The following is a 14,423-nucleotide window of genomic DNA, read 5'->3' on the forward strand; positions in this document are numbered from 1 at the left end:
TCAACGATGAAATGTAATCAAGTTAATTTACTCAAGTACTGTGTTAAGTACAGTGGAGTATTTCCATTTTCTGCTTCTTTATACTACACTCTACCACATTTTGTAGGCAAATATTGTACTTTTTACTCATTTATTTGATAAGTTACTTTCTTTGAAGATTGCATTCTTCATCAAAATAACACATTTTTCAATTATTGACAACCTATAATCTATAGTATATAAATAGATGTAAATATACGCTAAATTTATTTGTAATTTTGATAATGAAGCCAGATTTATTTTAAGATGTAAGGGGTGATTTTTACTTTAACCAAAGTAATGTTTTATTATCATTATTTACTTTCACTTTTTAAAAGTAAATATTGTTCTGCAACACAGGTAATAGTTATATTTCATCATTGCTGCATGCTAACTACAAGTAAGTACATGTACTTAAGTACATTAACTCAAGTACTGTACTTAAGTACATATTTGAAGTATTTATACTTGAGTCTTTTCTTTTCATTCCACTCTACTTCCACTTCATCACATTTCATATGGGAAATGTACTCTTTACATTTATCTGACAGCTTTAGTTACTTTACAATTGAATATTTTGCATGCAAAACACATTAAAAGCCTATAAACTATGTTTTGTTATAATAAAAAAAAAAACTACACAACAGTATGGACAAGTAGCTGAAATCATCAGTCCATTGAGAGAATTTGTTAACTAGTTTTATTAAATATAAAGATTTACTTTAGACATTTCTCACCCAAACCAAATAATCGATTAATCCATAATGAAAACAGTCATGATGTGCAGTCCTCTACAAATTAGCTCGTTAGTTTAGTACTTAAAGTACATTATCCTGATTACTCTTACACAGGCCTGACTCTAGTAACGTAGCCGATGCAGGACTCTGACTTGTGAGTACTCCCTGCTGGATAGTGGCTGATGAGAAAACTGTGGTTTTGGCAGCCAGTTCAGCAGAGTACAAATAAAGTGAAGTAAACGTTGTGTGGCGCTGTCATCACACTGGTCCCTGCTGCGTCACCGACATCTCGCCTGCACTTCAATGTTTGAGAGGCAAAGAAAGTGACCCACTAACACCCAGCAGACAGACAGACGGACGGACGGACAGGTCCTTCTGGTGCAGCTGAGACAAGATGTGGCTTCGAGAGGAACTTTTGAAATCCATATGGCACGCATTCACCGCGCTGGACGTGGATCAACGTGGAAAAGTTTCCAAGTCTCAGTTAAAGGTGCGTTTCACTTCTCTTTTCTGTGTTGTTTAGGAGTCCAGTCGCCATCATCAGGAACAAACACTCGGACCATCGACGTGTCGAACGTTAACGTTACTTTTCATCTCTACCGTTACGTTTGTATGTATGTAACGTTAACGGTTGACGTTCGAACGTTCACTGCGGTGCAGTAACGGCTAATTACGTACACCTCGTGAAAATAACTTGTTTTCCTCTCGTCATATGACATGTTTGTGTACTCGTGTGATTAAAAACACGACTAAACTCCAATTTACAGTGTTAGTTACCTTTATAAGTGGTGGAAAGTGGGTACATTTACTCAAGTGCAATTCTGAAGGCACTGGCACTTTACCAAGCTAGCTTATTTCCACTTTGTGCTACTTATGCTGAGTGTGACATACAGTAATGTACAGTTTACATACACATGTAAAGAACATGTACAGGTTCATCTAAAAGAAAATGAGAATATCATGAACATCATTTATTTCCCGTAACTTAATTAAAAAAGTGAAACATTCATATATTCTTGATTCATTACACATGAAGTGAAATATTTCAAGCCTTTTTTGTATTCATTTTGATGATTAGTGCTTGCAGCTCATGGAAAGTTACTAAACTAAAGGTTTTGGCACTGTGGGCAGCTGCCAAGTCCTGCTGGAAAAGGAAACCAGCATCTCCATACAGTATGGAGATGCTGGTTTCCTTTCCCAGCAGCAGTAGTAACTGGTTTGCTGATCACGGCATTACTGTGCTTGATTGGCCAACCAACTCGCCTGACCTGAACCCCATAGACAGTCTATGGGGTTCAGCTCAAGAGGAAGATGAGAGGCAGCAGACCCAACAATACAGACGAGCTGAAGGCCACTATCAAAGAAACCTGGGCTTCCACAACACCTCAGCAGTGCCACAGGCTGATCGCCTCCATGCCACGCCACATTGATGCACTAATTTCTGCAAAAGGAGCCCCGACCAATTAATTTCTGCAAAAGGAGCCCCGACCAATTATTGAGTGCATAAATCAACATACTTTTCAGAAGGTCGACATTTCTGTGTTACAAAATCCTTATATAATATTCTAATATTTTGAGATACAGTATTTTTGATTTTCATGAGCTTTAAACCGGGATCATCAAAATTAAAACAAAAAAGGCGTAAACATTTCGTTTTATGTGTAATGAATCTAGAATATATGAAAGTTTCAATGATAGTCTAATTTTTTTTTGTGCCTGTTTTTTGTCATGGCAGTCTTCAGTTACAGTGATTTCTACAGCTCTCATTTTTCTGTGATTGAATAAGTGGAACTCAAGCTACTTTGTCACAAAAATCATTCATGTAGTTTGGTTCAGTAATGAATTTATTATAGGTCTTCTGTAAATGTAACCAAATCTGCTGGGTCAAAAATACTTCAGACTTTCCTGACTTGTTCAAATCAATAATGGGCTCTTTCAGATCAGTGCTGAGCTCCTTAGACTTTCCCATTGTATTGTTTGTGGTTGAGTCAGTGGGTGTATCAAACAAGCCCTATTACAATGGGCCCAGAAAAGTCACAAGCTGTTATCAGTAATAATCACTCAGAAGATGTTAAGAGGCCATGCTACAAAGAAAATTGGACTGACACGACTTTCTACATCATCAATATAGATTCTTCAAGTTGATGTATGTAAATTTTTTACCCAGCAGATTTGGTCACATTTTCAGAAGGCTTATAATAAGTTAATTACTGAACCAAACATCAATGTTTTTTGTGACATGGTAGTATATGTTCTACTCATTCCATCACAGAAAAATGAAATAAGAGTTGTAGAAATCATTGTAACTGCAGACTGCCATGAGATACATGTTCTATAAAAGTGTGTGTAATCTTTCCACCATGACTGGAACTGGAGCTAAGTATTTAGCTGGTCGAGTAGGCCGACTGTATTTCAGTACAGATTTGAGGTAAGTAAGTTACTTTACCTGAGTCTTTTCTTTTTTTACCCCACTTTCTACTTCTACTCCATTACATTTATGAGGGAAATGTGCTAACTTAGCTACATTCGTCTGACTGCTTTAGTTACTAGTTAGCTAGTTTACAAATGTTTGCACCCAAAACACATTAAGAGCTTACAAAGTTTTTCCATTTTATGCAGTTTTCTTCTTCTACTTAATGAGATCATCTCAGAGACAAGTAGCCTATTGTACTTTTTACTCCACTACATTTTAGTTATTAGTTACCTTCCGCATTATAATGTTTCTCCCCAGTGTTACTCCCCACAGTCCCTAGACCTCCCAGGAGACGTAACAACACCCTTCCTACCAGTTAAAACCATGAACCTCTACCTGTGTTGATTGTGAATGTTTGTGATAAACTGATGGATTATGTGCTGAGAAAATTCTTCGACTTCTTAAACCAGTTAAATAAACTACTTGGACTCTTGACTTGGATTAGATGGAAAATGTCTGAAACTGAAAACAGGGCTGTGTTTCTAATGTCAGGAAAAGATATATGTGGTTCAATGCCACAAACATGGATAATCTCATAAAATATAATGCATTGCTGTGATAAAAAGCTCAACAGTATTTATGGTTCGCTGATGATTGTAATTTATTTTTTCCTAATGTAATATCTGAATGCAGGATGTTTATTGGTTGCGACTATTCTTATATTGTTGTATTGGTACACAAGTAATTGCTAAAATCACAGCACAATGTATATTTTACTATGTACTGTAGAGTTGCCAGTATCTTGTATTCCCCATGTCAGATCCTCTGATTTATCCATTTATTCATTTATGTTGTTGCTTATTTGTGTCTTCCTGGTACATCAACGCTCATCGTAGGGAGTTTAAAGAGGCAAAAGTTGAGTCCACTTCTGTTGTAGTCACAGATTGGAAAACCTGTTACAGGATGCTTAACTGAGGCAGAGGCGCGAAATAAGTGGTGTTTTTTGTGTTACAGCCTGGGCTTGAGTTTGTTTCCCTGCTGGGTGTGATGTCTGTGTGCCCAGTCTCACAAAGACACAGTCTGACTTCAAGGATCCTGCAGGGTTTTTCATCTCTCACATATGCTCTCTCAATACTGCAGAGTGGCCAGGAAAACACTAAAAGTCCCTATTTTTGGAGATGTATTTATGGTCTTTATGTCACTGCAATGGCCAGTTTAAAGCTACTACTTGGACTTGGACTGTTATAGGAAACCGTTTGCGAAGGAAAAAAAGAAAGCTCATCTTCAAGAACAGAAAAAATGCTTGGCCAGTGATGCTTGTAAAAGCCAGTGACAGGATTTTGCATGTGCGGTAAAGAAATCTGAGAACCGTGATAATGATCTTGAGCTTCATCTATAACTGTATAGTAATGTGTCCTGAGTGTCCTTTATCTGCCTTGCTGATGTATGTTTATTTAACATTCATACTGTTGTTCTTTAGGTGCTGTCTCACAGCCTGTGCACAGTGATGAAGGTCCCTCATGACCCTGTGGCCCTTGAAGAGCATTTCAAAGATGATGATAAAGGGCCTCTGTCCGACCAGGGCTACATGCCGTACCTCAACAGGTTCATTCTTGACAAGGTGGGGACAAACAGGCTCAAACAGTTGTAGGAGGATGGAAGAGTCTTGTGTCTTGAATCCACTTAATACACCATAATTTGACAAAATAACTAGGGCTGGGTATCATTTGACATTTCTTTATGCTAGTGCCAAAATCATGCTGATATCGAATATATTACACTATATTGTGTTCTCAACATCTTTGTTCTTCTCTCGCCATGCATGTAAGTTCATAAAGGCATGCACACACATAGCTGGGCTCAGAGCTCACCTGGGATAACCTTGCCCCCCTTTTCACACACACACCATTAACCTATGCCCTGGGTTTCACATTGGTATGTTTTAGCCCCGTGTTAAGTCAATTTTCAGGGGATAAACTTGCAATCTTGGGGCTAAAATTGGGTTAGCTTACTTTGTAACACTGTGTGAAAGCTTTCTCAGCCTGGGGCTCACAGCTCTCTTAAGAAACCTTTTAGCTCTGGGCTAAGTGCAGTGTTCAAAGCCCGATTGTCTCTCACACCAGAGTCAATATTGATTTGATTTTTGCATTAGCAACACATTGACCTTTGCCAGCTAGCACAATGGATGGGTTGGTTAGCAGCGAACTGATTGCAGGGAAACTAAATCACATGTCAACTGTCATGAAAACATCTAATAAAAAAGCTCCTATATGTAATCTACAACAATGATATTTTGGGATTATATGAAAGATACCTGTCTATAGTGGACAAAATGTTCAACTGAACCAGGGTTCGAGTTATAATGTGAGCTTTGTGTAGCTCTCTAAATCAATGTACTGGCTTCTTCCTTCAGATGGGTAACTTGCACATTTTCAGTTTAGGCAATTAAAACAGGCATAGTTTGTGTCTACTGGACCCCATGGGTGGCTTTGTGGTGAAGTGCAGTCTTTGTCACTGTGAAATAATGTTTGTTGGAAATGTGTTAGCGAATCCAACAGATATATGATTTTACTGCTTTCATGGGAGCTCAGAGACCTCCTTATGAGTGCTCAGCTCCCACTGGCTCCCACATAACTCGAACCCTGAACTGAACCAAATGCTGTTGTGATACAGTCACAGTTTTCTCCCAAAGCTTTTTTCTGTTTCTCTAACAAAAGGAGCCGAACTTCTAAATTATTAAATGTTGACCAAACAACGGCAGCTGTACAAGGACTTTGTATAAATAACTTTCAGTCGGGAGCTGTCTGATCAGAGAATAGCTGAAAAATATTAGAAATCTGACCAGACATTCAATGGCAGTTTTTGGGACTTGACAGCCTTTTATATATGATGTGAGAAAAACATTTGCGTCAGTACAAATATGTAATAACCTTTCAAACCTAGCCTTAGTTGTGCCAAAGCTCATGTTAATGCTAAATGCTGCACTTTGCCATAACCAGCTCTCAAAGGCTTATTAAAATTAACAAAAAACGAACTGCACAGTTACACAAACAACAGAAATAGAGCAAACCACCAACACACACTTCTTCTCCTGGAAACGCGATGACACAGATTTGTCTGACTAATCGTGACCTGGTCTGGTCTGTAGGAGAGGAAATGGCTCAAACCACTTCTACTCAGAGTAACAGCGTTTTGTCTATTATTTATTCATCGGTTGTGTTATAAAAGTATCGAAACTTGTAGATAAATGAGGTTTTTTTTGCATTCTTTGCAAAATAGTGTAAAAAAACAGGCAGCTCATACAGCTTAGTGAGCGAAGCGTGATACGCTGCAAACACATCTGTGTTGCAACACTAACTCCCATGTCATTCAGTAAACTGCTTGAGTTTCACTCTTTGCACTTGGAAGCTGTTTTCTTGCCTTTCTCTTGTAGGCTCTGACTTGAATGAAAATTAGGCATTTAATTACATCAGGTTTGTACCTCACATCCTGCAGACTCGAGGTTTTGAAAGGAGACAAACACCAGTATCCTGCTTAGCATTTGTAAACACACTGCACTCACTGGTGCTGACCAGTTTGACTTTGACTCCAACTGAATGCTGCGTTTTTTTCCCAGGTACGGGAGGAGTTTGATGTGCTGGAGTTCAACAAGATGTGCTGGACTCTGTGTTACAGGAAAAATATCTGCACTAAACATCTACTCATCTCAGATGACGATGCGTTCAAAGTCTGGTGCATTTTCAACTTTCTGTCAGAAGAGAAATATCCACTCGTCATCATTACTGAAGAGGTGAGGAAGCTCTCCTACAACTGCAAGTAACGCCCGAACAAAGAGTAGGTATATTTCCTGACACCCCCCCTAAGCTCCTTTCCCGGTCCTTCTCCCTAGATTGAGTACTTCCTGCGAAAGCTGCTGGAGGCCATGGGAAGCGGATGGAGTGAGGAGAAGTTTGCAGATTACAAGCTGCAGCTAAACAAAAAGAAGAACTGCCTGACTGCCTGGGAGCTGATTGAACTGGTGGGGATGGGTTACTTCAGCAAGGGCATGAACCACCAGACCCTGTCTATGGGCATCACAGAAGTCTTTCAGGAACTCATTCTGGATGTACTAAAGCAGGTTAGACAACACATTAATCTCACGTGTACTGTGTATTCCCTTAGTTGAAAGAAAATGGTGCACATTAATCTAAGTCTCCTTCATTTGTTACAGCACACTCACAGCAGTATGCTTAACATCAGCAATCCGTTCTTATTTAACTTTTTGTTGCTTTTCAGTTTGTGGCCTTCATCAGGGTCATCCAAGGCCACGAGCCGAAGCACGTTGGTCTTACAATAAAGTTATTCTATAAAGTGCTGCTGGAGCTTTTTGACCTTTTGTGACTTTTACTTCTCCATACACCTTGGGAGTAGGTGAAGTTGTTTCAGAAACCCCTACAGCTCGACAGCTACTGTATGTACAGCACAGGCTCCCCTGACCCAGATATAAGAACATGTGTCAAATGAGGAAGAAACTATAGAAAAGGGAACTTTATTATATTGGCTATAAAATAATCATGAGGCCTGATGAAGACCTAGATCAGTTTTTTTCCTTAAAATTAATCAATTATTTGCTTAACTAATTATCCAAGTAGCATAACTTGTTCTTTTTAGCATATCACAGTGATAAGGTCAATAATTGGGTGTCTCTGGTGTCTTTGTCTATCTCCACACTTTGTTTTGAAGGGCTACATGATGAAAAAAGGCCACAAAAGGAAGAACTGGACCGAGCGCTGGTTTGTCCTTCGACCCAACTCAGTGTCGTACTACGTCAGTGAGGATCTTGTGGAGAAGAAAGGAGACATCATTCTGGACCGGAGCTGCTGTGTGGAGGTTAACAGTCCAGCTGTGTAGATTTATTTAAGTTAGGAAATGTTGTTTTCTATGTATAGTGTGTAATATTTAATATTAAAATAATTCTGTTGGGCTGTATTAACAGAATAATTTGAAGTTATTATGAGTAAATGTTCTTGTTTTGTACGTTAAGTATAATGTGAATGAAAATGCCATTTTCTCTCCTGCAGTCTCTGCCCGACAAAGAAGGAAAGAAATGCCTGTTTATTATTAAGTGCACTGATAAAAGCTTTGAGATCAGTGCGTCAGATAAAAAGAAGAAGCAGGAATGGATTCAAGGTACTGAGTTAGTAACTTTCCATTGTTCTGTAACTTCCTCATCATCATCGAGAGTCTTGTCGTCTTTGTCATATTTTTTGAAGTGTCATAGTTAATGTCTCAACAGTGCAACTATACTCCGATTGTTTTTGAGGTAAATCAATCAGTGATTCCCCCTCTTACCCCGTCTCACTGCAGCTATTCAAACATGCATCCAACTGCTGAGGTTGGGGCTGCTGTCTCCGCACCGCGAGGCTCGGCTGAGGCGCAGGGAGCTCCGGCAGAGGCAGCAGGTGGAGGAGGAGGACCTGGCAGTGAGGATGAAGCAGCTCCAGTTGGCCAATGAAAACAAACAGAGACAGCTGGAGACTATGAGGAGGGTACTGCTCCATATTTGATACTTAAAACTTAAAAACAGACTTTGAGGAGGAGGCTATCGCACCTTGTTGGGTCGATTTTTTTACATTTTCTCTGGTATTTTATGATGAATTTTATTAAAAAGAAGGAAGAAGAAACATTTTCAGGGGATATAGTGCTTCGTTTTGGACCGATCAGTGTCCTAAATGTTCGATTTTATAAAAATAACAATGCAATCTAATACAACAACACTGCAAACGACTGCTTTATAAATGTACAGAGAGCAGATGGAGAGGACAAAGTTGAATCACTATGACACAATCTTAAAATCTGAACATAATAAGATGGAAAAGTAGTACTAATGGTTGGGTGGTAGAGAATGTTTCAGCCATCTTTTTTTTTCTCCTAGTTGTTAAAAATAATCCTAAAGATGAGCCAGAACACTGATCTATCTCATTCATGACCTGAGGGTTGGTGTAACTCCATTACCAGGAAGGAAAGTCCACTTCCCTACATTTTCTCAGAGTTATGGCTTAAAATAACCGTAATACACAACTGATATGAAAACACACTGATGCAGCAGAACACTCACAATGAAAAGGGAAGTAAAACCTACTATGCAAACGGGTGTATCTATCAGTCGGGAGCACCTGCGTCAAGTGCGGGGCTAGACATATGGTGTTGTTTCAGAGCTGTAGCTGAATATTAATGGTTTCTCACTTCCCTTTTTACCCTGCCAGATGTTTGTTTTTGTTTTTTTCAAATGTCAAATGGCCAATTATTAATCATGTGGGAAGTAACATTACAATTTTTGAATGCTTCAATGTTATGCTACACCCTGGTGTTACTCAGTAAAATATTTTTTAAAAGATACAAGAATAAAAACAAAAGTTACGACTTTTACTCTTTATTAGTTTCTTTATTAAGACACATTTGTTTTATAAAGGTTTTTTTTCCTCGTAGCCGGATGCGGCCTCCAGTCAAGCAGAAAGGTAACACCTCTTTCCTCTTTTGTGCTTCACAGAAAATGGAAGAGGCTGCGGGGAGAACAGCGATAGAAGAGCAGAGGAGGAAGAAGACTCAGGAGGACCTGCAGGATCGCTACAGACTGGACCTGGAGAGAGAGAAAATGGTAATCACTGTGTCTCAGTCTGCTTGCCACAACCCTGCTCCTCACTCCTGATCATGTGGGCTGATGAGTGTTGACACAGCACATGTGGGGACACAAGGTCTTACACAAAAAATAATGAATCTGGACTTTCTCACTTTTCCTTTTTTTGGCTCCGTCCTTCCAGGAAACACAAGTTAAAAAGAAGTTAAAATGATACATCCCATGACGTTGAGTCATCTTTTGTCTGAGTGTGATTTATGAATCATCGCCTTACTTCAGTAAAATGTCTTAAAAGGATGAGTTCACCCAAAAATGAATATTCAGTCATTATGTACTCGCCCCCATGCTGATGGAAAGTCGGGTGAAATTTCGTAGTTTACAAAACATTTCTGAAGCTTCACGGCAAAACAGTCTCGCAGCATTCACCCAAACAACTGAAGTAGACGAGAACTTTTTGAGGACTCTTTTAAAATGTAAAGGAACAACTGAAAAAAATATAAAATGGCCCCATACAGCTAAGAGAAGGAGAATTTGAATAGATGTCATTTGCACCCTCTTTTAAGCACAAATCTTCACTAAAGCTGCGAAGCTAAAAGCGTTCATCTCTTCTAAAGTAGGCGCACAAACTTGTGTTTTTTTTTTTCTTTTTAAAACAAGTACCCGACTACTTCAGTTGATAAAGAGAATTTTGTGAAGCTCCAGAAAAGTTATGTGGACTGCAAAGCCTCCCCCACCTTTCCATCGGCATGAGGGTGAGTAAATAAGGACTACCTTTTCATTTTTGGACGAATTGATCCTTTCAGAAAAATATTATTGTTTGCTCAAGTGAGATTGAATCGTTGCAGCAACACATATGCTAAGTGGTATGAAGTTAAAGCTAAAATAGAGCAAATGTTACATTACAGTATGAAATGTAAAGATTTACATTTAGTTTGTAGATTATTACTGGGTTCAGTTGCCTGGTGTGAAAGAATATGCATCATTATGTTATGTGTGTGTCTGTGCGGCCTTCTTCAGGTGCGTCAGCAGATGGAGGAGCAGGTGGCTCAGAAGTCCAGTGAACTGGAGCAGTACCTGCAGCGCGTCCGGGAGCTGGAGGACATGTACCACCGGCTGGAGGAGGCCTTAGAGGACGAGAGGCAGGCCAAGCAGGATGAGGAGGCCATGCGCAAGCTGCAGGCCAGGTCTCAGACACACACACACTGACATATTGCACAGTAGACACAGTCATATGAAGACCTGAATGATATTATGCAAATTAGTTTAACAGATATACAGTCTTTTTTAAGATGTTAATATTTACTCATATCATCACAGATCTGGTGACTTATCTCATGTTTGGAGCTGCAGTTAGTGGTTGTGTTCCACTGGATTTTCTGTAGCAAGGTTATTATAGTTAAAGACATTTTAAGCATCATTTCTGTGTTTTCCATCACAGGCTGCTGGAGGAGGAGGCAGCCAAGAGGGCAGAGCTGGAGCAGATCCACCTGCAGCAGCAGAGGGCGCTGTCTCAGACCGAGGCCGAGAAGCAGGAGCTGGTGGCCGAGCGTCTGGCCAAGGAGAGAGACCTTCGGGCAGCCATGCAGCAGCTGGATAGACTGGAGAGGGAGCGGCACGGAGCGCTGGAGCAGTACGAGGTCAGGTCACACATGTGGAGGTTTACACTGAGACTCTAGGAATCTACTGTCCTCTCGCATCAGAAAATTACTTCTGATCTTTTCTCCCATTTAGCAGAAGGCACTGTTCTTGTATCTGGTAATCAAACTACTCTTCTCTACCCACAAGCATGTTTGTTTTATGTTTCACATTTCTTTTTAATCCATTAAAATCACGACTCATCAAGTAAGAAGCAATCACTCACAGTTAGTCACATCAGCAGCTGCTCCCCCTGCTGGATGATTTGTGTCAAAATATCCTCCATCTCATTTGTCTCCTCTCAGCTGACATCTACTCAGCGTTCATATGATCTGAGTCCATCCGTCACTTCTCTCACTCTCTCTTTGTCTTATTCAGGAGGTGTCCAGGAAGCTCGAACGAGCAGCAAACAAGACAAAGACGTGGAAGGACAAGGTGGCCAAACATGAGGGGCTGGTGCGTCTCATCCAGCCAGGTAGAAACATTGATTGTTGTTCCTTAATAACTGCTGGTTCATTTTTAAATTAACACGTTTAATTCGTGGACATTGTTTTTTTTTTTAATGTGTTTTTGAAAGATTTTTACAATGTAGTGTTCCCAAATTTGAATGAATGCTGTACTCATAGAGATATCTGCCCTCAAGCAGTTCCTTCCTTGGGTTACTTCTCCTGTTTTTCCTCAAGATTTAAAAAAAAAAATTTCCACACATTTATTCCCTTTTAGTTTACACAACCTGTTTCTGGCACTGTACCGCCTGTAGTCTACCGTACGCCTTCTCAGTGAGTGAGAAACGGGCAGAGAAATGAAGAAGAGAAAGTAATACTCGAGCAAATTACAGAAGTCCTGGAAAGAAGAATTCCTGTTTTAAATTCCTCGTAACAACCTCTCAACCAGAGAGTGAATCACAGAACCGGAAAAAAAAATATGATGCCAGTTTCACCAAAATCAGTGATAGTGGTAGTCAGTGCTGTTTGTAATGTACTGTACCTCTCGGCCCCAGTATGATGGGTGATTAGTCTGTAAGTTATCCCTCCCTTCTCTTATAACCGGGTCTTTTAGGTAATAAAGAACCTCAGAGGATCACTAACTGGGGTCCGGCTTCATTCACCGACGCTGAGCTGGATCTGAGGAAGAAGCGGTGGCAGGAGAGGAAGAACCAGGGGGCTCAGGCTCAGTGAACAGATGGATCACACGCTGATGAGGAAGACGGAGCCCAAACTGTTACATTCAGAGCCTGAAGAGGTCTGATAACATGAACTCACTGAGACACGAGAAACGGTTTTACTGATTAAACTGATTCTTTTTTGAAAGAACAGCTGAGATTAACTGCATGTCGTCAGTTTCTACGATAACAAAATGTAAAGGATTAAAAATTCACAGTAGTTTGACAAAATAATCTTCAGTAAAGTTCTGATTTCTAGCTTTTTTTTTTTAGCTTCTGGTCTTCAGCAGCAGAAGCCGTTTGCTGAAGATCTGAACTGTCTTTGTGACAAGCAAACATGTGGTTAAGAGCACCTTTCAAATAGCCAGTAAGTGGACTTTGAGTTGAGATTACTCTAAAAAACTAATTATTCTCAATTTTTTTGGTTAAACTTTTTTTGTTTTTGTTATTTCAGCCCGTACTTTCTGTTTTTAAGTTTTAGTTTAACTACTTTGCCGTTTTTTCATGTTTTTTTGACATAAACTTGTTGTGATGTAAACTAGAGAACAATATGGAGCTTTTTACTGACATCCAGCAGGGTCTAACAGTAGAAACATTCTCAACTCTAGCTTGGTTTTCTTTGCTAAAGTTGAGTGAATTGTTAATGTCATCACTAAGATGATAAAAAGAACAATAAAACATTGTGTATTTTTTATGAATGTGGATGGCTTGTTTCATTTTCTGTGTGTGTTCGACTAGTCTGTCTTGCGCTCATGATGAAGAGTGTCCACCAGGTGTCACCACAGGAACAGGATCCCCTGTTAAGTATGAACTGAGCCGGTGCGCTGGTCCTACAGGAGCATGTGGCTGCTTCCAGAAAGACAAACACGGGCAAGAAAAAGTGCATTCATAGTTCATCTCTAAACACTTTCCAACGCTCCTATCATGTTGGTGTCATTCAACCACACACCTGTTTGTTCCCCCTGCAGACATGAATCTCAAACAGGTCAACTATACACAATTATTCAGACTGACTTATGACTTATTCAGAAATCTAAAAAATTGTCTTACGTGACTGGACATAGTTGATAGTTCATTTCATGTTTTTCAAAAAGCATTGAAGTACCCGTAGGGATGCACCGATCTGATTTGCCGGATGGATATCGGTGCCGATACTCACCTGGTTAAGCAGATCAGATATCAGCCACGACATGGACGTTTCACATTTAAATAGGCCTACAGTTTCTTCAAAAGTGTCATCATAAAATTAAGTGTTTCTGCATGGGCTACTCATTATTTCAACAACAACAACATTATGACAAAACTCCAGGAGTCTGAAAAGGCCCTACTGGTTTGAAATCCCATTTGTCTGACAGCCATTATCATGAAATGCCCCTTTCTCTGAAAATACACGTTTACTTGTTTTTCTGCAAATAACTTACTGATTGGGGTCATTGTTTTCATTATTAGCTTCAGGGTTAGGAGGTTAGTTAGATGCTTTGTATGTTTTAGCAGAATGCGGGTGGGGAAATAACCAAGGGAGTGTGTGGAGATTTGAAGCAATGTGCATTTTCCAGGAACGGCATGGCAGTGTTTTCACTATCGGTAACATTCATGCAGTAACAGTGTGCTGCTGAATTCAGTTTTCAGTGCCCAGCCTTCCCTGACTTCACGTTACTGTACATAAAAGGTTGCATCCAGTGTGGCATACAGATTTTAAATTTGCTTAAAAGGGACCACTGGTAATCGGCTTGATACTCGCTATTGACAAACACTCACCAACTGAGTTGAGGTATCAGAATCTGTATCGTGAGAAGAAAAGTTGGATCGTTGCCTTCTTATTTCCCTGCCTGTTTCTCCGAC

General features: G+C 39.8%; 1 protein-coding gene across 1 annotated transcript; it reads left to right on the top strand.

Moving 5' to 3' along the window:
- Positions 1-757: 757 nt before the first annotated feature.
- Positions 758-13,283, top strand: swap70a (switching B cell complex subunit SWAP70a). Its single transcript, XM_084357495.1, has 12 exons — positions 758-1,245; positions 4,649-4,789; positions 6,785-6,958; positions 7,058-7,285; positions 7,891-8,037; positions 8,229-8,337; positions 8,515-8,696; positions 9,698-9,805; positions 10,802-10,968; positions 11,223-11,421; positions 11,798-11,894; positions 12,479-13,283. The coding sequence occupies exons 1-12, from the start codon at positions 1,150-1,152 to the stop codon at positions 12,595-12,597; spliced, it is 1,767 nt and encodes a 588-aa protein (XP_084213621.1). The 5' UTR covers positions 758-1,149; the 3' UTR covers positions 12,598-13,283.
- Positions 13,284-14,423: the final 1,140 nt, after the last annotated feature.

Source organism: Pagrus pagrus, assembly GCF_965226575.1.
Source record: "Pagrus pagrus genome assembly, chromosome: 1".
Lineage (NCBI taxonomy): Eukaryota > Metazoa > Chordata > Actinopteri > Spariformes > Sparidae > Pagrus > Pagrus pagrus.